We start from the raw sequence: 27782 nt of genomic DNA, 5'->3' as shown, positions 1-27782 counted from the left end.
AAAGGCCCAGAGAGTTTAACTATCAGATGTATTTTCTTACAAAGCTTTTACGAGTCCATTACATTTTTCGAGTCATTTTATTTCCCAGTGCCTACTAGGGGTAATAGGAGTGCTTTTGCCCTCAAGGGGTCTATAATCTTGTTTTGAGGAAGAAAAGAGAAACACTCTTGATATATATATAGATTACGTGTTAATTTTTCCTAATGATGCAGATCAGAGGAGGCTGAAATGAATTTATGGCAGAAATGGAGTTTGAGTTAAACTTTGGGCTCATTTATTCCCTCAATAAACAAAAACAACATTTTATTAACTCTCTGGGTCATAAATGACTCAACAATTCAACAAATGTATTGAGCCTACCAGCACTGTGACAGGGGCTGTGGGTACCCAGAGGAGCACACAGAATTCCTTCTCTCTAAGGCTTATGGGTAGGTACAAGAGGCAGGCAAATTAGAATGTGTTCTAACTATAGGGTAATAAATACCAAGTAGATACTGGTTCTGTACAATGGCAGAACATAATAGTTCTTTTGAAGCTGGTGTCTCTTCCAGGACTCCCTCTTCTGCTAGAGGTCACCACCTCCTCTCTCCTGTGGACCAAACCCAGCCAAGCCCCAGCAGGTTAACCGACTGAAGAAGGAGCACAAATGTCTTTCCCTTTCCACTCACACTGCAGCTGCCCAGCGTAGATCTCCGTCACTCCCTGTCTGGACTTAACAGTAATCCCTTGGTGGGTCTGCCCACCTGCACATTTGCCCTCCTTGGATCCGTCCACCTCTAAGATCTTTTCCAAGCACAGTTCTTACTTTGTTGGTGCCTAACTTAATCCTCACGGCCATGTCCGAACTCATCAGCACGGTATTGCAGGCCCTACAGGATCTGGCCCCTGGCCTCCTGTGCAGCCTCGCTTTTTTGTTTTTTCTCTGTCACTCAGTTGTACCCTCTGCTCCAGTCACACCAAGCTGCTTACTTAAAAGGTAGGAAGGGCAGAATTTGAAGGTGGGAAGAAAAGCAGGGCAGCCTCATGGACAGTAGTGTAAGGGCAGGTCTGAGCCCAGAGTGGAGACCAGCCTGGCTGATCAGCCTGGCAAATGCCCCCGGAGCAGTGTTCCTCCACTGCACACACCGCGATTCTGAGAGTCCTGTGGAGGCGCCTCCCGCCCCTTCTCAGTCTCACTGCATGCCACAGAACCCCTTTTCTCCCCACCCCAACACAGCACTCAGCCGGATGACTACGGCTCCCAGGTGGGTCTGCAAGGAGATGGGGAGTAAGATGCAGCAGGAGAAGCAGCCTGAAGGAGGAGAAGGAAAGGAGCAGGAAAACCTGGTGCTGCCAGTTATTATTAGAATCGCAGTTTTTTGATCCATATAATGGCAAAAATGCCTATAGTAGCAAAAAGTGTTTTCTGGAAATGAGATTAGAAAAGTGTAATTAGTAAAATACATAGGTTAACTGCACTAGCCTCTGAAACGGGTACTATCTCTTTTCCCATCTTGCCTCTGCAGTCTGTGGTCAAAGCAGCTGCCAGGGAGAGCAGATACAACCAGACCACGTCACTGCTCTGCTCAAAATCTTTTAATGGTTTCCCATCTCCCAGTAAAGTCAAAGTCCTTACAATATAAGAGCTTACACCATCCTAGTGCTGTCTCCCTCCGAGCCTCCTGCCTCATCCACCTCTCCTCACTCCACCCCATGCCCTTTCTCAAACAAGCCAGGGTGCTCCCCAGATACCTGTTCCCTCACAGGTTCCCTCACCTCTTTCCAGTCTCAATTCAAAGGTCACTTTCTCAGCAGGGTCTTCGCTATAATCCTATTTAAAACCGCACCCTCCGGCCTCCTCCCTGCCTCGTGTTACTCTAGAGCACTCTCACCATCTAACATGGCCTATTCTGCTTTCCCTATTTATTGTTACTGTCTACCTCTCTCCCCTCGAACGCAGCAGTTCCATGAGGACAGGGGTATTTATTGTTTTGTTCATGGCTGTATGCCCTGGCTCTAGAACAGTCCCTGACTCACAGTAGGTGGCTGATACATATTTCTTAAATGAACAAATGATTTAAGTGTTGGTTACTGCCAGTGTATTCCAAGGTTGAGCTGATCAGAGAGGCCCAGCAGTACCAGCGGGGTATCCGCCAGAACAAATGGGCTTCGTGGTCAAGAAAATACATTTTGAACGCTGCAGCACACAAGGCTCCATGCAGGTGATTCACAGACACAGAAAAACAGAGCAAGAGAGCATATCCCACGACTCAAATTAGCACCGCCAGATGTCCCCTAGAGCAGCTCCGGCTCAACAGATACAAGGCCGGGGCAAGCGTATTACTTAGAATGTGAAGGGATTGTTCTTGGTTTTAGACATTGGAATCTGAATCCAGAAATGATTGCTTCCTTGAGCAACCATTTCTAGAAAGTTATTCAAGATGTTATTCAAAGAAAGTTATTCAGAATAAATAAGCTCGCCAGCTCTGTCGTGTAAATGACATCTATTTCCCTTTCTGAAAATCCCTAGGCTAGAAATCAGCTTCTGGAAATGACTGCAATAAAGCACCACCTGTCCGTCCGTACAGGAAGATCAGTCTTTCTGCTGCGAACAGGGTGAGGACCCCATGAATGCTTTACCAACATTACACACAGTATGATCATTATTGGGGGACTTGAATCGGAAAGCTCTGACACTGAGTTCTCACTCAGTGGTTCTGCTCAAACAGAATTCCCACTTGAAACACAAAAATTCTTTCCTCAGAGTTTCTGCATGTTAAACAAATTGAGAATCAGGCTATGGGGCTCAAGACAAAGTGATTAACCCTTTCTATATCCTTTAAAAAAATGAATAATGCTCTAGAGGCTGGTATTCACCTAGACAGAGTATGTCATCAAAACACTTGAATCACCTTGAACTCTGTAGTATAGGGCAGACACTACGTAGAACAGAGATATATCACGAGACTCTATTTCATAAGAAAATATCAAGTTCCTCAGAATCAAATTATTCAGATTTACCTTAAAATAACATTTATCAAGTGTTTATTATGTGCCAGGCGCACAACTGTGTTTTTCACATTATATTAACCAACCCTAATAACAAATGAGGTAATGATAAATATCCCTATTGTCTAGATGAGGAAATTGAGGATCCCAGAAAATAAGAGATTTATCTAAATGGTAGAGCCTGGCAGTGTCAGAATTCAAATCCACCACTCTTGACTCCAGGCATTGGGCTCATTCTACCATACTACAGGAGCAGAGAAAAGCCTGTAAGAATTGTAACGAAAGCAATGAAAATTGTTCCTAATGGTATTTTAGTAAAGGCCACTCATCTAAAAATCCAAGGCATTATTTCTAGGAACTTGTAGGCTTTCACAGAAATTAACAAAGATGGTTATTTAACTATTCAATCTCATCCTGTGAATAAGAATTTGAGCAAATGTTTAGCACTTATCATCTCCTTGTCCATGAAAAGAATGAACTTTCACACCTAATAAAGGACATACTATATCTTGAAAAATCGAAGGCTTTAAGCTGGTTCATACTTTTGCCCCTCATTTTATTTATTTTTATTTTTTAAAGATTTTATTTATTTTTAGGGAGAGGAAGGGAGGGAGAAAGAAAGGGAGAGAAACATCAATGTGTGGTTGCCTCTTGTGCGCCCCCTACTGGGGACCTGGCCTGAAACCCAGGCATGTACCCTGACTGGGAATCCAACCAGTGACCCTTTGGTTCGCAGGCCCGAATCCACTGAGCCACACCAGCCAGGGCATGCCCCTCATAATATTTTAATAATCAAAATATTTTAAAGTGTCAGGGCTGACTTATAGCAGGGACCAAACATTTCAATGGCTGTAATCAGAAGATGACATTCTGTCAGGGTAGTTAATAAATTTAAGAGTGTTTACTTTTTTAAGATCCACGTGCTAGAAGATCCAGAAAGGAAGCTGCATGAAGGTGTTTGTGATTTTGTGTATCAAGTAAGATCATTAAAGTAAACTTAACATCATAACCTCGTAAGGGCTTATGGATGGATTCAGCACCACTGCTGTAAGTTAGCTGGAATGTCACTTCTGGCGAAACAAATGAGTTTGTGTAGACTACACAAACAGGAATAACTTCCACACAGGCCCAGTGCTCTGAAGGAGGAAAAAAGGAAGACCCGGGGAAGTGCCTGTGATGGATGGGCACACTGGTGGTGGCCTACGCTTGACACTTCTCAGACCAGGAGCGGAAACACTAGGGGACTCCCCCATGTTGCTCCTGGAGGGGCAACTGTCCAGAAAGACTTCAGCTTTTAATTTTTATTTGTTGGTTTTCCTTTCTGAATCAAGCTCCTGGACTCACTCACATTAAAACTGGAGGAAAAAAGGCCCCAGCCTGGTACCTTAGCTGGTTAGAGCATCATCCCAATGCACCAATGTTATGGTTCAATCCCCGGTCAAGGCACATACAAGAATCAACCAATGAGTGTATGAAGAGTGGAGCAACAAATCAATGTTTCTTTCCCCTCTCTCTCTCTCTCTCTCTCTCTCAAATCAGTAAATTAAAAATAAAAATAAACTAGAGGAAAATGACCATCAGAACTGAAGGCCAGGTCTGCAAAATAGGCATGTAATCCCTCTTGACCACAAAGAAGTTTTTATGCAACAGGTGCTACAGGCCAGGGAACAACTGGTCAGCATCCTTTCCAAACCAGCAACACTTGGTTAACAGGTGAGTATCTCTGGAGAATCCATGGCTGAAAAGGCAGGACTCCATTTCCACAGGGAATCAGGAAACTTTTCTTAAACTGAGACTTAACATTAATTCTGGACTCTTATCACAAGGAAAATAATGAAGGACATCTTATCTATTCAGCTGCAGGGAAATCAAATCACTTTCTTTGTCATATCTGCCATTTAAACATTTAAGCAAGATAAATCTTCCCTAAAAACACTCTAGGCCATTTGGCCATTCTACAGGCAGATACAGTAGAGGTCAGCGATCAAGACTTGGTTCTCCTTTCTGCTCAGAAATGGCCTCTGCTAAGGCAATTCAAGAATGTTATTTATTTACTAGAAACCTGACTTTACTTTGCACAAGGTTCTGGAGGAGCAAATCTGCGGAATTAAAAGGGGGAGCAGGCAACACCAAACATTTTGAGATGCAGAAGCAGCGGGTGCATGAGGCTGGGAGAGGGGCAGGCTTCCCCCAATCTCCCCCCAGCAAACCCAGCTTCTGTTTCCAAGTGGAAGGCGAAAATTTGAAGGAGTCTCACTTGCTGCGGATCCTCACCTGTGTGAACTCAGAGTAAAGGAGACAGACATGGCTCCAACCCAAAGAGGAGCATCCCAAAGCCCAAAGTTGTAAAAGAGACAAACTGGCAGAAATTCAGAATCTAAACAGGAAGAACTCATACCTCTGAGCAATAGCTCAGACATCCACCTAGCCCAGCGATCTGTCAGGAGTGAATCACTTAAATACATTTTTGTTGAAAAACAAGCAAATATGACTTAAAAATAATTTTCAATAGAAAAACAAAGTGGAGAGCAAGGAAGTTCAGGGAGGCTATCTCCACACGTTGGCAGGGCGTGAAAGGGAGACATCTGGGTTCTCCTAGGTCTCTTCTCCCTACCTCCGTGACCTCTGAATTTAGCACGAATGTGAGCCTAGTGCCGGCAGTCGGTGCTCGCGGCTTGGGGAGACACCTTTTCAGGCACTGCCTAGGGTGGGGAAGGGCAACGCCCCCATCCTACTGCCCCCGCCATCCCTGAGGCTAAGGTGCTTCTTCCAGTGCAAATGAGAACTGTAATCCACAAGCTCAGTCCGGGCAGCATAGTTCAGGCCAAAAATTGGAGAGCAGGTGTAATTAAAATAAAGAAATAAATAAATAAACCATGTTTGCTTCCACCAGGGAAGAACTGAAAGCTACTTGCTTCCCTTTCCCTTTTAATCATTTTGGGTAAAGCAGGAACCAGCAGCTCGAGGAGCACCCCCAGGGGAGTCCCGGAAGAGCTTTGTTCTTAGCACACAGAAAACAATACTCTTGAGGGGAAGCGCCCGCACGGAGTCCGACGCCGAGGAGGCACCGAGGGACCCGAACACTCGGTGTGCCAACGCCTGGCCCACCCTTGAACCCCTCTGCCCTGCACGCGGCCTGGGCTCCGCCGCGCGCGAGGGTGCACGCGTCGCCCATCCGCCGCTCCACTCACCTAGCACCACCGCGGCGACGGTGGAGAGCAGCAGCCAGTTATGCTGCAGGAAGCGCTTGAAGTCGCATCCCTTCCTTGTCACTTTCCTCATGGCGGGCGGTTGGGCTGGGAGCCGCGGCGGCGGCTGCGGTGCGCGGTACTCGGCCGGGCGTGTGGGGCCCGGAGGACCCGCGGCGGTTCCGCGGCGCAGTGCAGACGGGATGCGGGAGCGTCGGGGAGACGGTGCTGTCACTGCCGCTGTCACCGCCGCCGCCCCCTGAGACTGCGCGCCGCGCTTTCAGCTCCGGGACTGTGCGTGGCGGGCGCGGCCGGCTCCTCCTGCCGCCGCCGCGCTGTACGGCGCGCGTGCCAACCAGCGAGAAAGGAGGGCGCCGCGGCGAGAGCAGGGAGGCGGGCAGGTGCGTGTGTGCAGCGCCCGCGGTCACGGGGGAACGAGCGTGGGGGCGCGCCCAGCGCTGAGCTGGGGCAGCGACTCCGGGAACCCTGCGCCGCCCCGCCCCACCCTTCCCCTGGAGTGTCTCCCTTTTTTTTCCCCCCCTTCCTGGCCAGGAATTTCGCATTTAGGGTTTCCTCCTCTCGGTAATCCAGAGAGGGCGGAGCCACTGACCCTTTTGGTTTGGCCTTTACTCGGCGCTACTCCTCCCGTCCCCTTTCTCCACACCCGCCGTTGCCAGCGCGTCGCCGCAGGACGTGGTGGGAGAGTTGGGGGAAACTGAGTTCTGCCTTGGGTCTCCTTGGCTTCCCCACGTAGCCTCTAGGAGGAGGGAAAGAGTTCTGGCCGGGAGGGCAGTACAGGACTTTGTGAACTTTTACTCGAAGTCTCTAACCATCTCGCCTCCCTTCGCCCCAGAGATTATTAACTCTCCTCGCTGAGTGGCAGGAGGTGAAGATCCAACAAGATCCTCTGTGGACATATGGCTTGGAATGGGCCCTCTTAGAACTTCCCTTCTGCTCCTTGGAAATGGCTCTGTGGCTGACAGAAGCCCCGAAACTGTGAGACACGGCAGTGTCATCAGGACTGAGATCCTGACTGAGTGATTGTGAGGAGGAAGTGGGCAGGCCCCTCCCTAAGGCCAAAAGCATAGGAAAGGCAAACAGAGTTGGGAGAAACTAGGTAAGTGGTACCAAGTATACGATGCACTGCAGAGTGAATTTAATAATTTTCTTCTATTTTACCCAGTTTTCTTACACAAACTCTTGCCATCTTTTCACCACATCACCACCTTTGCACCTCTAGACTGCCTTCTCTTTAGATTTACTAACATTGAGTAACCTTGAGTCTTTTTGCTATTGTGGAGCCTACCTACCCTCTCATCGCGGACGTTTTAGGATCTCACCAGCTAGATTTTCTGGTGTCTAAAACTCCACAATTAGAGCTTCATTCCTTTGGCTTAATTGATACAAATATCTTAGAAGAGATAATAAATGAAGCTTTATGGACCATAGGTGTCCAACCCGCAGTCCAGGATGGCTATGAATGCGGCCCAACACAAAATCATACATTTACTTAAAATAGTATGAGATTCTTTTTGTTTTTGTTAGCGTTTGTGTATTTAATGTGTGGCCTAAGACAACTCTTCCATTGCGGCCCAGAGAGGTCAAAAGGTTGTACATCCCTGGCTATGAATGAGTTTATCAGCTCCTTTCCAGAAAGTAAGTTTTGAGAGAAGGGAGGATAGAGGGATATCAAGGTCATTGTGTGCTGAGAAAGATATGAAGAAATGTCAAGAACAGGGAAGCTATCAAAAAAAGAGGAAACAAAGATATTCATCTCATTGTAAAAAAATACTAGAAGTACTCAGACGTCCAACATGAAAGGAATAGTAAATATATTATGGAACTCCCATGCAACAGGACGCTGCGCAACCTGTATAAAGGAAGTTTGTGAAATTTCTAATAGAATAGGATAGCATGTTATAACATTATGAGGGGGAAAAGATTAAAATTGTATATACAATTTGTTCACAACTATGTAAAACAAACATATAAAACAAAACCATGAACTTAGAAAAAAGTCTAGAAGAAAATATACCAAAATTTTAACAACGGTTATCTTTGGTAATAATATGTTTCTTTTTGCTTTCTGTATTTTCCAAAGTGTTTATTTAGCATACCCATCCCCATTACAGTTGTGGGTAGAACAGCATTTAAGAAATAAACAGGCCCTGAAGAGAGAAAAAAAATGGAAGAACTTAAAATGAACTTTTTACATGAATTTTTTGAGGTGTAGTGAGACAATTACACTTGGGTTTTGGGGGTAGAATATGTAGGTTTAAATCTCAGTAGCACCAATTACTAGCCGAGCAACCTTGGGCAAGCTGCTTAATTTTTTTGTGTGTCAGCTTCTAGACCTATAAAGTGGGGGCATTAGTAATATTTATCTTATGGGGTTATTGTAAGAATTGTGTATAATAGACTTAGACCAGAACCTGACACACAGGAAGTACTGTCAGTAGTTTTAGTTGGAGTCAACCTGGGCAGACATCTCCTAACTCCCTCCCTCTTTTTGCCTGCCTGTTGTATACACACCCTGAACAACTCCAGAAGTACAAGATCAATTTCGATTAATAGTAATTGCTTTTTAGAATTGCAATGAACCCTAAATCTATTGCACGTTCATAGCAAAAGCCCACATAGTGCGTATTTGTTTTATGCTTATTTAATTATGCAAATTTAAAATAATGCAGTATTAAAAGATAAAGTCTAAATGGATACACATATTTTGAAATAATGAAAATCTCCTAAATTGAAAATAAAACTTAAGAGTCTCAAAAGTTCAAAGTGCATGGGCCAATTGAATTATAAACTGCATTTATGCTATTGCGACATGGCTGTTCCACTTTAGCTGGTAATAAAAAAAAAGTAATAAGCAATAGTTCTAATGCACTTATCACGTGCTAGGCACTTTTTTAAACCACTTTATACATGTTAACATATTTGATCTCAACAACAGCTTAATGACTATTGACTGCTACCTCATGGGGCAGTTTGAAGAATCAATCAAATGAGATACTATGTATTATCACCTTCATTTTAGAGCTGCAGAATCTGAGACAAAAAGAGGTTAAGTAAGATGCTTAAATTCTCTCGATTAATAAAGGGAAGAGCAAGGATTGGACAAGGTAGACTGTCTCAAGCTAAATGCACGAATCTGCACCTTAAACCACTATATGAGGAACAATTACAGATTTGTTATGGGAAAATTATGCTTGAGTTACATGAATATTACTTTATGCGAGATCTTCAAGAATCCAGCCATTCATATCCAGGAGATACTCAGGTATCCTACCATGCTGTGTTCCAGTGGAAATTGCATGCATTTTATGGGGCAATGATTGAAGCCTCGAATTTCTGTCTTCATGGCTGCTACTGGCACCTAATTCTATGTGGTTTCTCTATTTAAGACAATAAATGTTATAGGAAGCATCACTTTGGGAAGGAGGTAGAGTAGAGACCCCTAGTGCTTAAATTTCATTCTTTTACACTTTTGACCTGGGATAGTCATGGCCACAAATGATCTCAAATTGGACATGTGTTAAGAGGCATTTCCCTCTTCCTGAGGGGATCTTAGCACTCAGTTCCTGGGAAAAACAAAAAACAAAAAAACTTTACTCTCCTGGGATAAGAATTTAAAGCCAGGTAGAAAGAATTTTACCCCCCCACCCCCCATCCAATAGAATGTTAGCATCTACCTTTTTCCTGGTCCCTCAAATTCCTTCATCTTGCTGAGGTAGACCTTTGGTCAATTCTTAGTAGATTACATTTGGCAAGTGTTTTTTTTGTTGTGTTAGTTTTAGAAAAAGGAGTCTTTGACTTTGCCACACAAGGTTAAGCGAGCCAGTGATAGCCTGGCTTTACATATCATTTAGGATAGAGATGAAAGGAAAATACAATAAAAAAAAATTTTTTTAAGACATTTGGTGGCAAAAAGTAAGGCATCAGCTTCTGAGCATTATCTCTCGAAGTAGTTTGCTGGTTGCATTTTACCACCCTAAAACATACTCAGTGGTTGCTTTGTGCTCATGCTGTGGTAATGGGAGAAAGAGGTCATGGGATAGCAGGGTCTCCTTCAGCATCTACAGCTGTGTGGCCACTTAAGACCAATGGATGGTAAGGAGGATGCTGTCAGCATATTCAGACACCCTTTTTAGCAATTTCTTCTTTGTCCTCCAATCTTGATCTGGATTTAATTTATCTCGGACTTATAAAGAGTAAAAGAACTGTAGTTAATTACATCTTCATAATAATTCTCCGAGCAATATTTTATAAAGATGGTTTGGCCAGAATAGACTTATGTATTAGTTAGATGTCCTTGAACTCTTGCATTCAACAGAACTTTGCTCCATTGGTATTATTGCTCATCTGAAAAACTGAAGAACAATTCCATTTTGTTTTAGAATGTGAAAAAAAGTTATCTGTTTCATAGAAGCTGCGTGCCCTTGAACAAGTCGTTTAACCTCTCTAAACCTTAGTTTCCTCAACTGAAGATACTATGTGAAGTAATAAACACAAATGGTCAATACATATTTGAAACATATGAAAAAATTTTCAGTTTCACTAGTACTAAACAAAATGAAAATTTAAGCCAATATTTGCTTACCAGCTGAATAAAGATATTTGAACATAAAATATTTTAAAATTCACAATTATAAAATTCATAGTTTTACCATCATAGATTGTAAACTTGGAAAAGGTGTGAAGAGATGCGTAATGCCACACACTGCTGGTGATCCTAAAAATGCTATGACTTTCCTGAGGATAATTAGACATTTTGTAACATTTTTCATCAAAAGTGTTTGTATTCTTTAACTCAACAATTCTACCTCTAGAAATTTATACCAAAAAAAATACCAAAGGGCTGCTCATCGCAGCTCAGTTGGAAACAACTGTCTAGTAAGATAGATTGGCTAAAGTTTGACTAAGGATAAAAATGCACTAGGCAGTGACAGTGCTCAGGGGTTGAAAAGTATATTTTAGCAGAATATTGAATTACATGAGAAAATGGTGAATACTTATATACACTATGAATTGGAATACAGAAGTAAGTTATAAAATAGTGGGTGGGTTGGTTTTTTTACAACAAGGATGCGGTGATTTATTTGTATACTGAAAAATACAAAACTTTAAATATGTGCATTATAATTATAATGGTCTCTGTGTGCATGTGTGCATGTGCCTAGAGATAGTAATAGAAACAATGTGCTGTTTTCCCTTTGCCTTTCTGAGAACAGGCTGTTTGCTTTGGGAAATTAGGATTTGTTACAGGTGGAATTTTTAAAAATGTACTGTCATTCCACTTTGGCATGCTATCTAGGATTAGATAGCAGGAAAGATGGTTATCCTGAGAAAGGACATTCCATATTCTTTCATCTCCCCATGAGAATATCAAAATCCCAGCATGGAAGACTCATCTCACAGAATTCTCCTGTAGTGTAGGAAAAACACTCCTCTACCTAGAGCAGCTGTCATCCTATTGCCTCCAGAGATTAAGACGTGGGGGAATAGAAAGAAAACTCACCACTTCCTGGTCAAGGGAATGGTGGAAGGAAGAAAGGGAGAGGAGGAGAGGTGCTGATTCTTTTCTCTCTCCAGGCTTCTCCCAGGAAAGGGGATGTAAGAGAAAAGAGAGTGACATCTCTGTCTCCTACTCCCCATTAGGAGGCTCCATCCCAGAACAACTACCAACCTAGGATGCAACCACATAAATGCAGATGTGGCAGGGGAGTGTGGTCAGGCAGAGAGAGGCTCTGAGGATGTGAGTAAATGCCCCTCTGCTCCAAGGGAAGCCAAGAGAAAGGACAGAATACATCTTTACAGCTGCAGATTTTAACCACAAATACCTGCAGGGTAAGTTGCAGCCAGGGACACAGAGGACAAGCAATGCTCTGGACACGAGGATCCAAATGAGTCCACACAGTACACCCAGTTATTAATTTTTTTTCTACAACAGCTACCCCTCATCTCATTTGTTTAAGAGACCAGATCTTTTGTCCTATAAAATTCCCCACAGTCAAGATTTGGCTGATTGGTTCTTCATAGCAGCAACTAGTAAGTTTCTCTACTCACCACTCTACTCTAAGTTGGTAGTTAGATCTAGAGGTTTGATAGTTAGCAATGCTAAGATCAAACAGTGGCTTCTGATGTAGTCAGCCTGATTCATTGGTCATAAATCCACCATCAACCTTCTGAATATGGTTTTGGCATCCATTGGTGATGGTTGCTTAAGACCATTGTATTTAATTCATTCTAATTCTACCATTCCTTCTGAACATGTTTGCTAGAATTCTTTTATAAAAAGAAATTTTCTTTACCTCATTAACTATTTGGTTACCCTGAAATAGAGTTTGTACAGAAAAGGCAGGATCTATGCTTATTTTTTTTCCTGTATTTGTTTTCTTAAGGAATTGGTGTACTAGCAACCTCCAATACTGACTGATGAGGTTTTGTGTTCTTGGTTTTATTAGTATTATTGTGGACACATGGATTTAGATGTGTCTTGGATGGGTTGATGTGTTCCAATCAGTCTTAATCATGATTCTTTTCCTTGCTTTAAACTGTCCCATCTTTGGCCAGTGGGTGTCCCTTTGTTTTGGCTCCTGTGTCCTTTTGACTGGACTATTTGTTTTCAATAGTGTCCCTATTTTATGGATTAGCTAGGTGTCCCAGAACCATCTCATACATTTCTTGCTCTGGAACTGTAATCGACCAGTTCTCCAAAGGTTCCAGGTTCCTTTCAGTGGAAAATAATATTTGGAAAATACAGTCTTGTGGATAGGGGAATTTATTGCTACTAGGTTGTCAATGTTGCTAGGCCTTTTTAGTGGATAGCACTCAGAAGTACATATTTCAAAATAATAGACAAAGAAATAATGAGTTCATGCTAATATTTCCTATTCAAAATTTTAATTAGGTAAAATATTCATAATAACTCATCATTTTAACAATTTCTAAATGTATGGTTTTGTGGCATTAAGTACATGCACATAGTTCTGTGTCCATCCCCACCATCTATTTCCAGGATTGTTCATCTTCCCAAACAGAAACCCTGTACCTATTAAACACTCACTTTCTACTTCCTTTTCCCTCCAGCTCCGGGAAACCACCATTCTACTTTCTGTATCTATGAATGTTTGTCCTTTGTGACAGGGTTTTTCCACTTTAGCATGATGTCTTCGAGACTGAATAATAGTCTATTGTATGTATATACCACATTTTGTTTATCCACTCATCCATAGATGAACTCTTGGGTTGGTTCTACTTGTAGGCTGTGGGGGATAATGTTGCTATGAAAGTGGGTGTACAAATATCTGTTCAAGTCCCTGCCCTCATTGCTTTTGTGTATATAGCTGCTTGTGGAATTGCTGGATCATGTGGTAATTCTATCTTTAATATTTTGAAGAAGATTCCTGTTAAAGGTGAGATCATATGGTATTTGCCTCTCACCGCCTGGCTTATTTCACTTAGCATAATGCTCTCCAGTTCCATCCATGCTGTTGCAAAGGGTAGGAGCTCCTTCTTTCTTTCTGCTGCATAGTATTCCACTGTGTAAATGTACCATAGTTTTTTGATCCATTCATTTACTGATGGGCACTTAGGTTGCTTCCAGCACTTGGCTATTGTAAATTGTGTTGTTATGAACATTGGGGTGCATAGGTTCTTTTGGATTGGTGTTTCAGGGTTCTTAGGATATAATCCTAGCAGTGAAATTGCTGGGTCAAATGAACAAGCAAGCAAAATATAACCAAAGACACTGAAATTGAGACATTGAGAACAGGCTGACAGTGACCAGAGGGGAGAGGGGAGAGGATTATAGGCAGAAAGGGGGAAGGGTTTGCAGGAACAATTATAAAGGACACATGGACAATAACAAGAGGGGGGGTGGAAACGGGAGGGAGGTGGGGAGGGCTGTGGTGGTGGGGAGGGGTGGGGGGAAAAGGCAGAAAAGTGTACTTGAACAAAAATAAATTATGTTAAAAAAAATAAAACTGTTAAAAAAATATTTTGAAGAAGAGCTATACTGTTATAGCTCTGAGGTTATACGGCTTCTCTCTTGCTGTTCAGTTGTTTGTTCTGGGTGATTTCTCAACAATTTAGTTGTAATTCCAGATTGGTCCTGGAAGAAGGTTAGTGTGGCTTCCATTCACTCCTTTGCCATCTTGCCTCTCTACAATTTCTTTCATTGCCGCCGGGCTGGCTATTCAAGTTTTCTATTTCTTCTTGAGTCAATTTTTGGTAATTTGTCTTTCAGTGAATGTGTCCATTTTATCTAAGCTGTGTAATTTATTGGCATAAAGTTGTTCAAAATATACCCTCTTATCCTTAAAATCTTTTAGTTCTGTAGTAATGTCCTCTCTTTCTTGCCTGATATTGGCAATTTGTGTCTTCACTTCATATTTTTCTTGATCAGTCTTGTCTGGGTAGGAGCTTGTGAATTTTATCAGCCCCCCTCCCCTAAAACCAGCTTCTGGGCTTATTGATTTTCTGCATTATTTTTCTGTTTGTTAGGCCACATTTTGACCTTCCCTCACCTCTGTAATCTTGACTCTAAAATCCTGGGTGCTACGGCAACTTTCTCATGATGTCAAATAGATTAATGCCATCGAATAGATTTTATTTTTGTATTTTTTTCTGACTATAAGTTGTTCTCAGTGGTAACATATGTTACTTCATTACAGCCAGAAGCAGAAATCTGAGAGGAATTGTTTTGGGTGGCTGGTATTGCAGGCAGAGCACTAATTTGGAGGCAAGATTCCAGCCTCAGACTTTTCTCTGTTGCTTACTAATGTGTTGTTAATAAGCTTAGACAGTCAACTTGACTAAGCTTTAGTTTCCTTCTATGTAAAATGGGGATAGCACTATCCTGCATCACACTGTTTCTGTAAGGAGTAGGCAAATTCAACATGAAACTTCTATGAATCATGACAAATTTCATAAATATAGTATGACTCATTTATATTTATTTTTAATTTATTTTTAGCAGAATGGATTTATTCAGGAACAACAAAAAACTATAATTCAGGATATGGATATGCAGTCTGGTGGTGAACCAGGCACCATTTACCCTGAGGACAAAGCAGCGGAACACTCTTTTATAGAGGAAAGGGGGATTTGAGAGGGGATGTTACACACAGAGTCCATTGGAGCAGACTGGGAGTTGGAAATGCAGTGGGTTTTCATTGACTGGGTTGTGATAGTCTCATTGGCTGAGCTGTTGCCAGGCTAGGGAAAACCTTCCTCATGCTGGGGTCGTAACTTAGAAAACATCCGATGGATATGCAAATATTTCTTCCTGTTTGGAGTGATTAACAATCAGTGGTAGGGCTGGAGAGCTCCTCCTGCAGGCCCTCCCCACTACAATTTATATGAGATCTCTATATTACTATTCACAGTTTTATTCAAGGTTGTGCCCACTAGAAATGGGGTCACAGAAGAAGGGTTGTGGGTGGGGGTGAAGGTAGTCCTTTGTGCCTGCCCGGAGACGTCAACACCAGGTCCATGCTGTGTGCTCGGCCTTGTTCTTCCCGCTGGCAATACATGCCGCACTCTAGCATTGGAACTTTGTATGAAGAACGTTGTGAGAAGTGAACCTGCCCAACAGTGGAGGAACAGGTTGCAAGACTGAAGCCTTCCCAAGGGCAGCAGAAGTCTGGCCTCTGCTGGCTGAGAGGACATCTCCAGGCCTGACCGATAGCACCTACACAGCCCCCAAGGAAAACACAAGGCAGGGGCCTGGCCTTTGGCACATGGTTTGTGCATTGATGAGTCCGGTGGGCACAGTTCAGTTCTGCCCTGTACACTCTGGTCCTGTTTCCCACAGCAAACATTATGTTACAGATTAGGTGAACAACATAACGTTTGCGCACTTTCTGCTTCAATGGCCCGGGAAGTGCTGTGGAAGCCTGTGCCGCCATGAGTAGTGAGAGCAGGTGTATATGGATGAAATTCACTCCATGCCTCTCCTTACTGGCTCTCCTCGCCTCAAGCTCCCTCTCCTTATCTCAGAGGGAAGTAATAAGTAACCCAGCACTTTGAATTCTCAATGTTACTGGGTCCATAAAACGCCTTTTCTTCAGGCTTTTCACTTTAATCGAGACTGAAAGAAGATGGTTAGGCTTATCATTTATATTCCTAAAAGGCAATTCATTCTGGTATAATTTCCATACAATAAAATGCAGCCATTTAGAGTGCAATAAGGATTGAGAGATGTTTACACCCACATAACTAATTCCATAGTCAAATATGGAACATTTGTATCTCCCTCCAAAGTTCTCCAAGTCCCCTCAGTCACCCACCCCCCTGCTCCCCACCCCTGGCTCTAGGTCCCCTCTGATCTGATTCCTAGCACTGTGGATTATTTGTGCCTGTTCTGGAGTTGTATATGAAAGGATTCATGTGGTGTGTACTTTTTTTGCCCTACTTCTTGCATTCAGCATAATGCTTTAGAGATTCACCTATGTTGTTGCATGTTTCAGTAACTTTAGGGGGAGGTAGGTCTTTTTCTCCTTTTTTCTGTTGTTTTCGCCAGAAAAAATCTGGCTGAAAACACATGAGACACAGGATTGTTTTCATTGGTAGTTGTTCAGTCAACAGAATTATTTACCTAGGTAAAAGATCTGGCATCCCAAGGACTCCCCGGAGGACCCCAGGGATTGGGCGTAGTAGGCTCACCCCTTACATTGTCAACACGGGCCCAGCGTCCCCAGGGTCTGTCATTAATGTGATTCATATATAATTTGTACCACTGGATTTCTTGAAGGCAGGGACTACGTCTTTTTTATCATGATCCCTCAATACTTAGCACAATTCCTGGAACATATTTCAGTGTTTAATAAACATTTGTTGAGCTCAAACAAAGCTATTTTACATTAATGGTTACAATTCTCACGTACTGACCCATAGTTATTGACAACATCTGAATTAATCTGGATCATGCTGAATTGTTAATTATCATTTAGACTAAGGATACATGCTATACTATATGTAAATTTCCTGTATTATTCTTATAGGATTATCCTCTTTCTGGTCACAAGCAGAAAAATGTGCTGAGAGATCTATAAATGGTGGGAAATCCCAAAGGATTGTCTCGCAAGAGGAGGAGGTAGAAAAATGCCCTGATACTGGTAATGCTGTAGATTGAGTGTATAAATGTAAACTGAGGTTCTTAAGAGATTTGTCACTGAAGTTTGTAAGCTCTAATCTTGTGGCCACATCTCTTTAACAGGTGTCCAACCTTTTGGCATCTCTGGGCCACACTGGAAGAAGAGTTATCTTGGCCCACCCATTAAATACATTCAACACATAATCACAAAAAGTCTCATAATGTTTTAAGTAAATTTACCATTTTGTGTTGGGCCACATTCAAAGCCATCCTGAGCCGTATGTGGCCTGCGGGCCGCAGGTTGGACACCCCTATGAGTCTGTTCAGAGGAATTAACTACAATACTTACAAGTGACAGGTTTGCATTTTACCTTAATGCCATTTTTGTTTTTTTCCTCCTACATGCGTGCATATCTTTCCCATAAGTTTTAAATTCAAGGTGAAGCTCATTCAGGCTAGGTCAGTGTTTCCCCAGCTTCAATATTCTGCAAATCTCCTCCATAGCTCTTTTACGTCTGTGTACCACTTACACTATTTACTTAAGATTTTCTTTGAACTTTTTTTCCCTTTAATGAATGTGTCTTAAAAGAAACTTAACAGCACTATCACCAGTTGAAAATCAATACTACTTTCCATGCTCTCCCTTCTCTGGAACTCACCTGCACCTTCCTTCTCCCCCTCCCCTTCCCCCCAGTTGTGTTACCTTTTACCTTCCTCTCTCCTAAGCCCCAAGAACCCTTCTTTTGTCTCTGTAACTTGTCTCCTAAGCCCCTTCTACTTCTTTTATTTCTCTAACTTTCTAAATAAACTTTCTCTTATAGTTTGAAAAAAATACCACTTTCTGAGATTATGGTTAAAATAAGTAATAGTGAAAACAAAATTTTATTAAATGCTACAGAGACCATTGCCTAATGATTCTGAGCTCTAGGCCTGCTCTCTTTATGAAAAAAAGCAACAGTTAGAGAGGTGTTAAATCCTTTGTAAGCTGAGTTATTATTCTTGATAATAAAAAAACTTGAAAAAGAATTGAAAGGGAGTGATTTCTTTACTATGTGATTTCATTAATTTAATGATTTGCCTGCACACCACCTAAAAATACTTTACATATCACACTTTGCAATATACTAGGTTAGATCATCTTCAAGGTTTCTTTCAATTTTCAATATTTATGGTATTTCAAATATTCTCCAGTATTTGTGTAGTTCCTCCCTCAGTTCTTACTCAAACTATCCTTGACTTATGCCCCATGTACAAATAATTCATTTTTACTAATGACCATCTATCTCCACTCTTAGTGCTGAGACTCACTATGAAAAAAAAATTGGGAATTTTATGTAATAATTAGAAAAAAGGGAGAAACTGAAAGTCAGGAAGTGGTTGGGAGAAGGCAACTCCGACAAAAGTCATCCTGCTTTCTTGACCTAGAATAGTTTCATCTATTTTCTCAAACATTTTCATTTTCTTGCACTTTCCCATCGAGGATTATTTGAGTTAAAATACATAAGCATTCTCCACAAAAACGTCTGTGGAGGATTAAGAGGTTATTAGTCATGCACACCTTACTATAATCCAATCAGTTTATTTCCTTAGTACCTGAGATTGAAGGAAAGGGAATGAAATAACCGATGAGTAGTGTGTTTTGGGAGACTAGGGGAGCATAAGAGGAGAGGCGGTTGTCAGAGAAGTCATGGAAAGGTAGAAGAGACATAAAAGGTGAGTCTCAAAAGTTTAGTGTAGTTTAACCTTTTCCCTACTTCCCCTCATTCTCACTCTATTACCTTAATTTCTGTTCTAGAGACCCAGAAGTCAGATTAGTATACAAACTATGCAGTTTACTTCTTAGGTTAGGTCACCTTATATAGGCTAGGGTACTCCCACCATCAGTAAAATTGCTTCTGAGGGAAAATGTATTGTGTTCTGTGACATAGTATTGTATTTGGTAACCTGAGAACTGTCTGTACAGTGCTGTACGCACAGTGGGTAATTAAGGTGTGTTATTCCTTCTGTCTGCCTTTGTAAATCTCCAGTGGGATAGAAAATGTCAGGGAGATTGTCAGTACAGGCATGGATTTTCCCAAGAAAACAGTTCAATTACATAGTGGTACTGTGTCTTTTAGGTCCTGTATTAGTTTTCCTATCATGTTAAGGGCAATGGTTCTGATAGGGGAACTCAAGAGTTAAAGATTTTAGCCTTAGTTGGTAGGCTTAAGTGATTGATGCAGGTGGAAAGCGGTTATTCCAGGAACTGGAATGCATAACCACATGACTGCACAAGGTCCACAAGCAATTCAACCTTTGTGCTCCAAGGGGGGTCTGCAAATTGTGTTCCAGGGAGGGAACACTTGATGCAGGTAAAGAATTGGTGATTAGCAGATAAAGAAACACTAGGAAAATCACTGCTGCTGCTGGACTGCACCTCTTATCCTATTAACCTTTTTTCCCAAACCCCTTACCTACCCTTTTTCTCCTTATAAGAAGGTCAGTTAGAAATGAGATGTTAAGATGGTTTTTGAGGGTACATAACCCTCCATTTTCTCAGATCGTTGGCATCTGAATAAAGTGCCCCAAAAGACTGAATCCTTGTCTTTCTTTACTGGTTCTGGTACTGATGAGCAGCATGAATGCCAACTTTTCTAATTTCAGTTCTTCTGATGACTTTGAAGCAGGCTCTTGACCAGTGCTTTTCAAACTGTCTGTGGTGAAGGACTAGGATTTTTTTTGTCTCTGATCTGTGGCAGACCAATCCTAGTATAACTTGGGCCATGTTTGACTCGCCACTCTGGCCTGACGACACACTGAGTCTGTTACCTAACTCAGCTAGACAGTTCAGTCAGTCTTGAGCTTGGATGTTCTGGCAATGTCAAATTGCATTAAGAGCTTCTGAACACATAATCCTAATTTCTGCATTTATCTCACTGAATATTAGTGAAAAAAGTTCACAGACCACACTTTGAACAGACTTGGTGTAGTAGGTGTGCTCTGAGAGTTCCTCTTATAAAATGACAGGATCCCTCCAACCCTGGGGTGTCCTATTTATTGACCTAAAATTAATTTAATCTAGTGGTGTGTTCCATTGAAAAAAATAACCTGAGCACCATTGGTTTGCAGGATGAATTGGCATACTCTTGTTGCTATTCTCATTCTTTTGAACTCTACCAGAAAATTAGGAACCCAGAAAATCTGTAGAGCTTATTATAATTTTTTACCAATTATTATTTATATTATATAAACATAATATGAAAATAATTTGAAAGCCCTTTCTGTCAGGTTAAGTTATACTGCAGTAAGAAATGATCCCTGAAGTCTCAGAGCTTTATAACAATGCACATTTCTTCCCTGTTCATGCTCTTTGTCCATTATGGGCTTGTTTCAGCTCAGCTCCAATTTACCTTCATTTTAAGATCCATGCTGAGAAATTAGTCCTAGTCGGGACACTGCTGGTCTTGTGCTCAGGGAAAAGAGAAGATGGCACCCGTATGATGCCATCCTGAAGTTCTACCCCAAAGTGTATACAATAGTTTCTCTCATATTTCAATGGCCAGCAAGTCACACAACCAAACCCAAAGTCAGTGAATTAGGGATGTGTAACTTTCCAGAGGGAGGAGCCTGGAAGGAGTGGAGCAAAGAATTTAAACACTAATAACATCTGTGACACCAACCATTACAACTGAGTAGGAGTTGGGGGAAGAATAGAGAGGAATTCCATAATCAAGAAAGACAGAATTACTTTTACTAATTTCAATACCAATTTGAGAACATTTTACTCTGCTTTTCCAGTTTTATTGAGATATAATTGACATATAAATTGTATTGTAAGTTTGAAGTGTACAATGTAATGATTGATATATGAAGGAAATGTATACATTGTGAAATGATTACCACAATAAGGTTCTTAACACAGCCGTTACCTCTCATAGTGATATGTGGTAGGAACTTTTAAGATCTAATCTCTAAACAACTTTCAAATATATGTCAAGATCAATATCAAGGAGCTTTTCCCCTATGTTTTCTTACAGGAGTTTTATGATTTCAGGTTTTACATTTAGGTCTTTAATCCATTTTGAGTTGATTTTTGTATATGGCTTAAGATAGTGGTCCCGTTCCATTCTTTTCCATGTGGCTGATTAGTTTTCCCATCACCATTTATTGAAGAAACTACGTTTTCTCCATTGATTATTCTTGGCTTCCTTGTCAAACATTAGATGATTGTATATGCATGGGCTTATTTCTGGGTTTCTGATTCTGTTCCATTGATCTATGTGTCTATTTTATGCCAGTGCCATATTGTTTTGATTACTATGACACTGAAATACAGTTTGAAATCAGGAAAACATGATACCTCCAGTTTTGTTTTTCTTTCTCAGGATTGGTTTGGCCATTCAGGGTCTTTTGTGGTTTTATATGAATGTAGGATGTATTTTCTGTTTCTGTAAAAAATGCCACTGGAATCTTGTTAGGGATTGCATTGAATCTATTCATGGTTTTGGGTAGTATGGCCATTTTAACAATATTAATTCTTCATTTTACTCTGTTTTAAAGGCTTTGTAAGATTAGTTCTTTAAGTGTCATAGATGAAAAATGTATCCTGTATGTTAACTATAGATGATATATATTAAAAAGAGAAACATCATGGGAATTTATCCATTTTTCTTGAGGATTTAAGAATGGCATATAAATAAGCAAGATTATAAAGTAAACGCAAGCCCTGGCTGGTGTAGCTCAGTTGGTCGTCCCATAACTGAAGGGTTGCAGGTTCGACTTTGGTCAGTGCACATACCTAGTTGTGGGTTTAATCTCCTGTCCGAGGCGATTCCTGGTACAGGCACATAGGATCCCCAGTCTGTGCGTATGTGGAAGGCAACCAACCCATGCTTCTCTTTCATCAATATTTCTTTCCCTTCCTCTCTCTAAAAAGCAGTGAAAAAATGTCCTTTGGTGAGGATTAAAAAAACAAACAAACACATGAAAGAAAATAAAGACCAATCTGATATTAACTAAAATTATGCCTGAGCTTTCAAAAATTTGACATTTTTCATCTCTATTTGCATGGTTCATTTTAGAAGGTAAGGTTATCACAGAAAAAGAGTAACATATTCCTGTTCTGAGAATTGTCAGATAATTACTTATTTGGTAAAATAAGATAGGACATCTACAATTCCCGGCGAAGAAGTCAGATTAGTCTTAGCAATTCTTTTTTTTAAAAAATATATTTATTGATTATGCTATTACAGTTGTCCCATTTCCCCACCCCCACTCCACTCCATCCTGCCCACCCCCTCCCTCCCACATACCCCCCCTATAGTTCATGTCCATGGGTCATACTTATAAGTTCTTTGGCTTCTACATTTCCTACACTGTTTTTACCCTCCCTCTGTCTATTTTCCACCTATCATCTATGCTACTTATTCTCTGTACCTTTCCCCCCCTCTCCCCCTCCCACTCCCCTATTGACAACCCTCCATGTGATCTCCATCTCTATGGTTCTGTTCCTGTTCTAGTTGTTTGCCTAGTTTGCTCTTGTTTTTGTTTTAGGTGTGGTTGTTAATAACTGTGAGTTTGCTGTCATTTTTACTGTTCCTATTTTTGATCTTCTTTTTCTTAGGTAACTCCCTTTAACATTTCATATACTAAGGGCTTGGTGATGATGAACTTCTTTAACTTGACCTTATCTGAGAAGCACTTTATCTTCCCTTCCATTCTAAATGATAGCTTTGCTGGATACAGTAATCTTGGATGTAGGTCCTTGCGTTTAATCTTGGGTAATGTAATTATGATGTGCCTTGGTGTGTTCCTCCTTGGGTCCAGCTTCTTTGGGACTCTCTGAGCTTCCTGGACTTCCTGGAAGTCGATTTCCTTTGCCAGATTAGGGAAGTTCTCCTTCATTATTTGTTCAAATAAGTTTTCAATTTTTTGTTCTTCCTCTTCTCCTGGCACCCCTATAATTCGGATGTTGGAACGTTTCGAGATGTCCTGGAGGTTCCTAAGCCTCTCCTCATTTTTCCAAATTCTTGTTTCTTCATTCTTTTCTGGTTGGATGTCCCTTTCTTCCTTCTGTTCCACACCATTGATTTGAGTCCCAGTTTCCTTCTCATCACTATTGGTTCCCTGTACATTTTCCTTTGTTTCTCTTAGCATAGGCTTCATTTTTTCATCTACTTTTCGAACAGATTCAACCAATTCTGTGAGCATCTTGATAACCAGTGCTTTGAACTGTGCATCCGATAGGTTGGCTATCTCTTCCTCACTTAGTTGTATTTTTTCTGGAGCTTTGAAGTGTTCTGTCATTTGGGCCATTTTTTTTTCTTTTTTTGTCTTGGCGTGTCTGTTACTTTAAGGGGCGGAGCCTTAGATGTTCACCAGGGCGGGGTAACGCTGGTGGCTGCGCTGTGACGCTGTATGTGGGGAAGGGGCTGAGAGGGAGCAATGGCGCCCGCTTCACTCTCCTCCGGATCTCAATCTTTCACTCTGCTACCCACAATCAAACTGGGCCCCTCTGGTGCTGGTTCCCGAGTGGGTGGGCCTGTGCACACTCTAGGCCCCTGTGGGTCTCTCCAACAACTTCCCCCGTGAAGCTGGGAGTCTCTCCTGCTGCCGCCCCAACCCCCACGGGCGTTTTCAATCAGAGGTTTGAGGCTTTATTTCCCTGAGCTGGAACCCTGGGTTGCGTGGTCTGCTTCGCTCCCCGCCGTTCGTCTGGTTTATCTATGCATGAATGTGGGGCCGCGGAATGCTACCCACTGCTCTTCCTGCCCCGTTCTCTGCCACTCTGAGTCCGGCCCTCTTGGTTTATCTGCTCGAATGTGGGGCCACAGGGTCTGCTAGTGCTTGGACTGCCTGTGCCGTTCGTCCCACACTCCACCAGTCTCAGTCCTGCCACAGCCACGCGAGTCCTCTCCGCCCTGGTGCCCGTCTCCGCCCCTCCTACTGGTCTGGATGAATGTTTATTTTTTATTTCCTTGGTGTCGGACCCCCTTGCCGTTGGATTCTCTGTCAGTTCTGGTTGTGCGAGGAGGCGCAGTGTGTCTACCTACGCCGCCATCTTGGTTCTCCGGTCTTAGCAATTCTTAAAAATTCTTAATTCTCTGATGATAGGAACAAAATTTCCTCAAACTTTTCTTCAAATAGGGCCAATTTCATAGCAGAGGATTAATAAATTTCTTTACACACCTAACATACATTCATGGACTAATTGAGCCCATTTGGGGTTAGGACTCCAAGATCTCTTACGTGTTAAAAATACTTCAGATCAGAAATGCCTTGTCAGAATTTGAAAGAAAGAGGAAGGACAAATCCCTGTGCAGGAAGATATGTAGAGGAGAGAAAAAAGGAAGTGTCTTTATTTGCCCCTTTCTTTTACATCCTTGCCAATGACTTTTTATTTTTCTTTTGAGCCTATGCTACTTCTTTAAGCTCCTGTTGGGATGGCTTTTTCTACTTTCTGTTTTGAGAGATATTAAGAGTGGGTTTTCTTAAGAGCTCCCAATGTTTAAACATGGAAAGAATAATTGTGTTGTTTTAGCTGGAATATCCAGCTACTTTAAATAATATCCGTACATCTTCTTCATGGGGCACGGTGTAGCCGGGGAGTGTGGCCTGGAGAAGGGTGCGTGTATGTCCATTTGGGCAACATAATGGTAACCCATTATGTGTGTGCAGAGTTCATTCACCACACTCTCTTATTTGATCTGATTTTGACACCATTTCTGTGAAACTAGGACTTTCAACCCCATTTTATAATTGAAGATTAAGTTACAGATCCAGTGTTGGGGAGATCCACGGTGATCTCCTCTGTGTCTCCTTTCCCCATCCACGCATATCTCAGGAGTGCCCACATTCTTACATGACAACCTGAGATCCCCCATGTTGATTAGTCTATCACTGATCCCTCAAAATACTCTTCTCCATGGTCATAGTTTATTGGTCTAAAGGTGAGTACTTGACCTGAACTATGTTAATCAGAGTTTATCTTTAGGATTTTAAAAACTGGAACTGAGAATTCCCCTCTTCACTGGCATAAGCTGAGAGAGCATTTGACTTCGTGATTCAACTGAAAAAAGCTCTTGTCCCAGTCACCTATGACCCCGCTGTGGTCATGTCTAGTAGTCAATTCTCAGGCCTTACTTTTCTCCATCATTCAGCAGCATTAGCATGGTTGATCACTTTCTCCTCCTCCATTTTCTCCAGGTGGCTGCTGGGATATCAATCTCTCTTGCTTGTCCTCCAGTCTTGCTGGCCATTCCTTCTTAGCCTTCTTTGTAGGCTTTACACCTGCCAGAGGGTATAATCAGTCTCCTTTGTAAGTACATATTTTCAGGATCTGGAAAGGAAAAAGCAACACATGATCTTTGAGTGCCTTACTTCATAATGATATTAAGAGAGTTTTTAAGAAAATGATTACGTATAAAGGATGGGAGAAATCCAACAATGTTAGGTTGGAATGAATGTTAGAGGTAATTTTATACACCCAGAGAAATGATATGATCTATGCAAAGTAACTTGGTTAGGTTTAGGGTTGGGTTAGAACTAGAACCCTAGTATCCCAAGTCAGAGTGGCCCACAACCCAGGCTCTTTCTACTGCATAAGATGCCTAATTCTTCCTTTCTTCCTTGTCCTTTCACTCCCATTCTGTTATCTGAGGTTACATGCAGCTATGTAAACTCTATTAATAATCTCTCCACCAATAAACTGTGGATAATGTATTTACTTATCTACAGTGAGTGTAGTGACACATTTTAAATGAACTCAGGATAACTGAAGACTATAATATGGAAGGCAATCTCACAGAAGCTGTGAATGAAATATAAATCAATCCAAACTCAGCAATTTATGGGCTCACCCATGTGAAGGAATAATTACTTTAGAATATGCCACAAAGGCAGGTTTAAGTCTCATCATGAGTAGACTTTTTAATATTCTTATTTTAAAATGAAAAATTATTATCTGAGAGCTAAGTTCTACTTGGCAGTATTTGTCCAGGACTCTGGAAAAAGGTATAAATTAACCAGTGAAAGGGAAAACACTTCTAAATTCTTGATAGTTTTGGAGAGGTAAGTATATAATAATAAGGAGGATTTATAACAAAAAATAAGGAGAATAAAATAAAAATATATATCTTTACACATGCACAATTCTAGGTTATATAAAATCAAAGCTTCTTCAGATTTGGAAGATCCACTTCAGGATGCCAACAGGAAATGTGTCACCTCCAACTCTTATGTCCTTTTCTGAGTAACCCCACTCATACCGAAATCATGAGAGAAACTAATTGGCCCATTTTGGATTACATCACATCCTCTGACCTGAAGAGAGCAGGGTATAGTCTCTGAAATACATAAATGGAGATGTATTTACCAAAATAAGAGGAGATTCATGCTGGAAAGGGAGAAATAACAGGTGTGCACTACTGCCCCTTAGATTTGTCCCTTTGCTCTTTCCCCCATGTTCATAATGTGTTGAGAAATAGCAGGTGCAAAAGGATCTAGACATGGATTGTAACACTGTCTATAATCTTTGACAAGCCATATGTAACCTTTTTGTGCCTTAGTTTTTTTTTTTTAAAATATATTTATTGATTATGCTATTACAGTTGTCCCATTTCCCCCCCCTCACTCCACTCCATCCTGCCCACTCCCTCCCTCCCACATTCCCCCCCCATAGTTCATGTCCATGGGTCATACTTATAAGTTCTTTGGCTTCTACATTTCCTACACTATTTTTACCCTCCCCCTGTCTATTTTCCACCTATCATCTATGCTACTTATTCTCTGTACCTTTACCCCCCTCTCCCCCTCCCACTCCCTTATTGACAACCCTCATGTTCTAGTTGTTTGCCTAGTTTGCTCTCGTTTTTGTTTTATGTGTGGTCGTTAATAACTGTGAGTTTGGTGTCATTTTTACTGTTCCTATTTTTGATCTTTTTCTTAGGTAACTCCCTTTAACATTTCATATAATAAGGGCTTGGTGATGATGAGCCTCTTCAACTTGACCTTATCTGAGAAGCACTTTATCCTCCCTTCCATTCTAAATGATAGCTTTGCTGGATATAGTAATCTTGGACGTAGGTCCTTGCGTTTAATCTTGGGTAATGTAATTATGATGTGTCTTGTTGTGTTCCTCCTTGGGTCCAGCTTCTTTGGGACTCTCTGAGCTTCCTGGACTTCCCGGAAGTCTATTTCCTTTGCCAGATCGGGGAAGTTCTCCATTATTTGTTCAAATAAGTTTTCAATTTTTTGTTCTTCCTCTTCTCCTTCTGGCACCCCTATAATTCGGATGTTGGAACGTTTCAAGATGTCCTGGAGGTTCCTAAGCCTCTCCTCATTTTTCCAAGTTCTTGTTTCTTCATTCTTTTCTGGTTGAATGTTTGTTTCTTCCTTCTGGTCCATAGCATTGATTTGAGTCCCAGTTTCCTTCTCATCACTATTGGTTCCCTGTACATTTTCCTTTGTTTCTGTTAGCATAGGCTTCATTTTTTCATCTGTTTTTCGAATAGATTCAGCCAAGTCTG

At 41.5% G+C, this 27782-nt stretch overlaps 1 protein-coding gene across 1 annotated transcript in view; it reads right to left on the bottom strand.

The window, feature by feature from the left end:
- SLC1A1 (solute carrier family 1 member 1) overlaps positions 1–6725 on the bottom strand; it is a 71292-nt gene extending 64567 nt beyond the window's left edge. Inside the window, exon 1 of the mRNA XM_024555017.4 lies at positions 6180–6725. Within this exon, the coding sequence (XP_024410785.2) occupies positions 6180–6270 (91 nt within the window). The 5' untranslated portion in view covers positions 6271–6725. The remainder of the gene's footprint in view (positions 1–6179) is intronic.
- Positions 6726–27782: the final 21057 nt, after the last annotated feature.

This window comes from Desmodus rotundus, chromosome 1, assembly GCF_022682495.2.
Source record: "Desmodus rotundus isolate HL8 chromosome 1, HLdesRot8A.1, whole genome shotgun sequence".
NCBI classification, from domain to species: domain Eukaryota; kingdom Metazoa; phylum Chordata; class Mammalia; order Chiroptera; family Phyllostomidae; genus Desmodus; species Desmodus rotundus.
The sequence above is the reverse complement of the archived record's forward strand: the minus strand, read 5'-3'. Positions and strand labels throughout refer to the sequence as shown.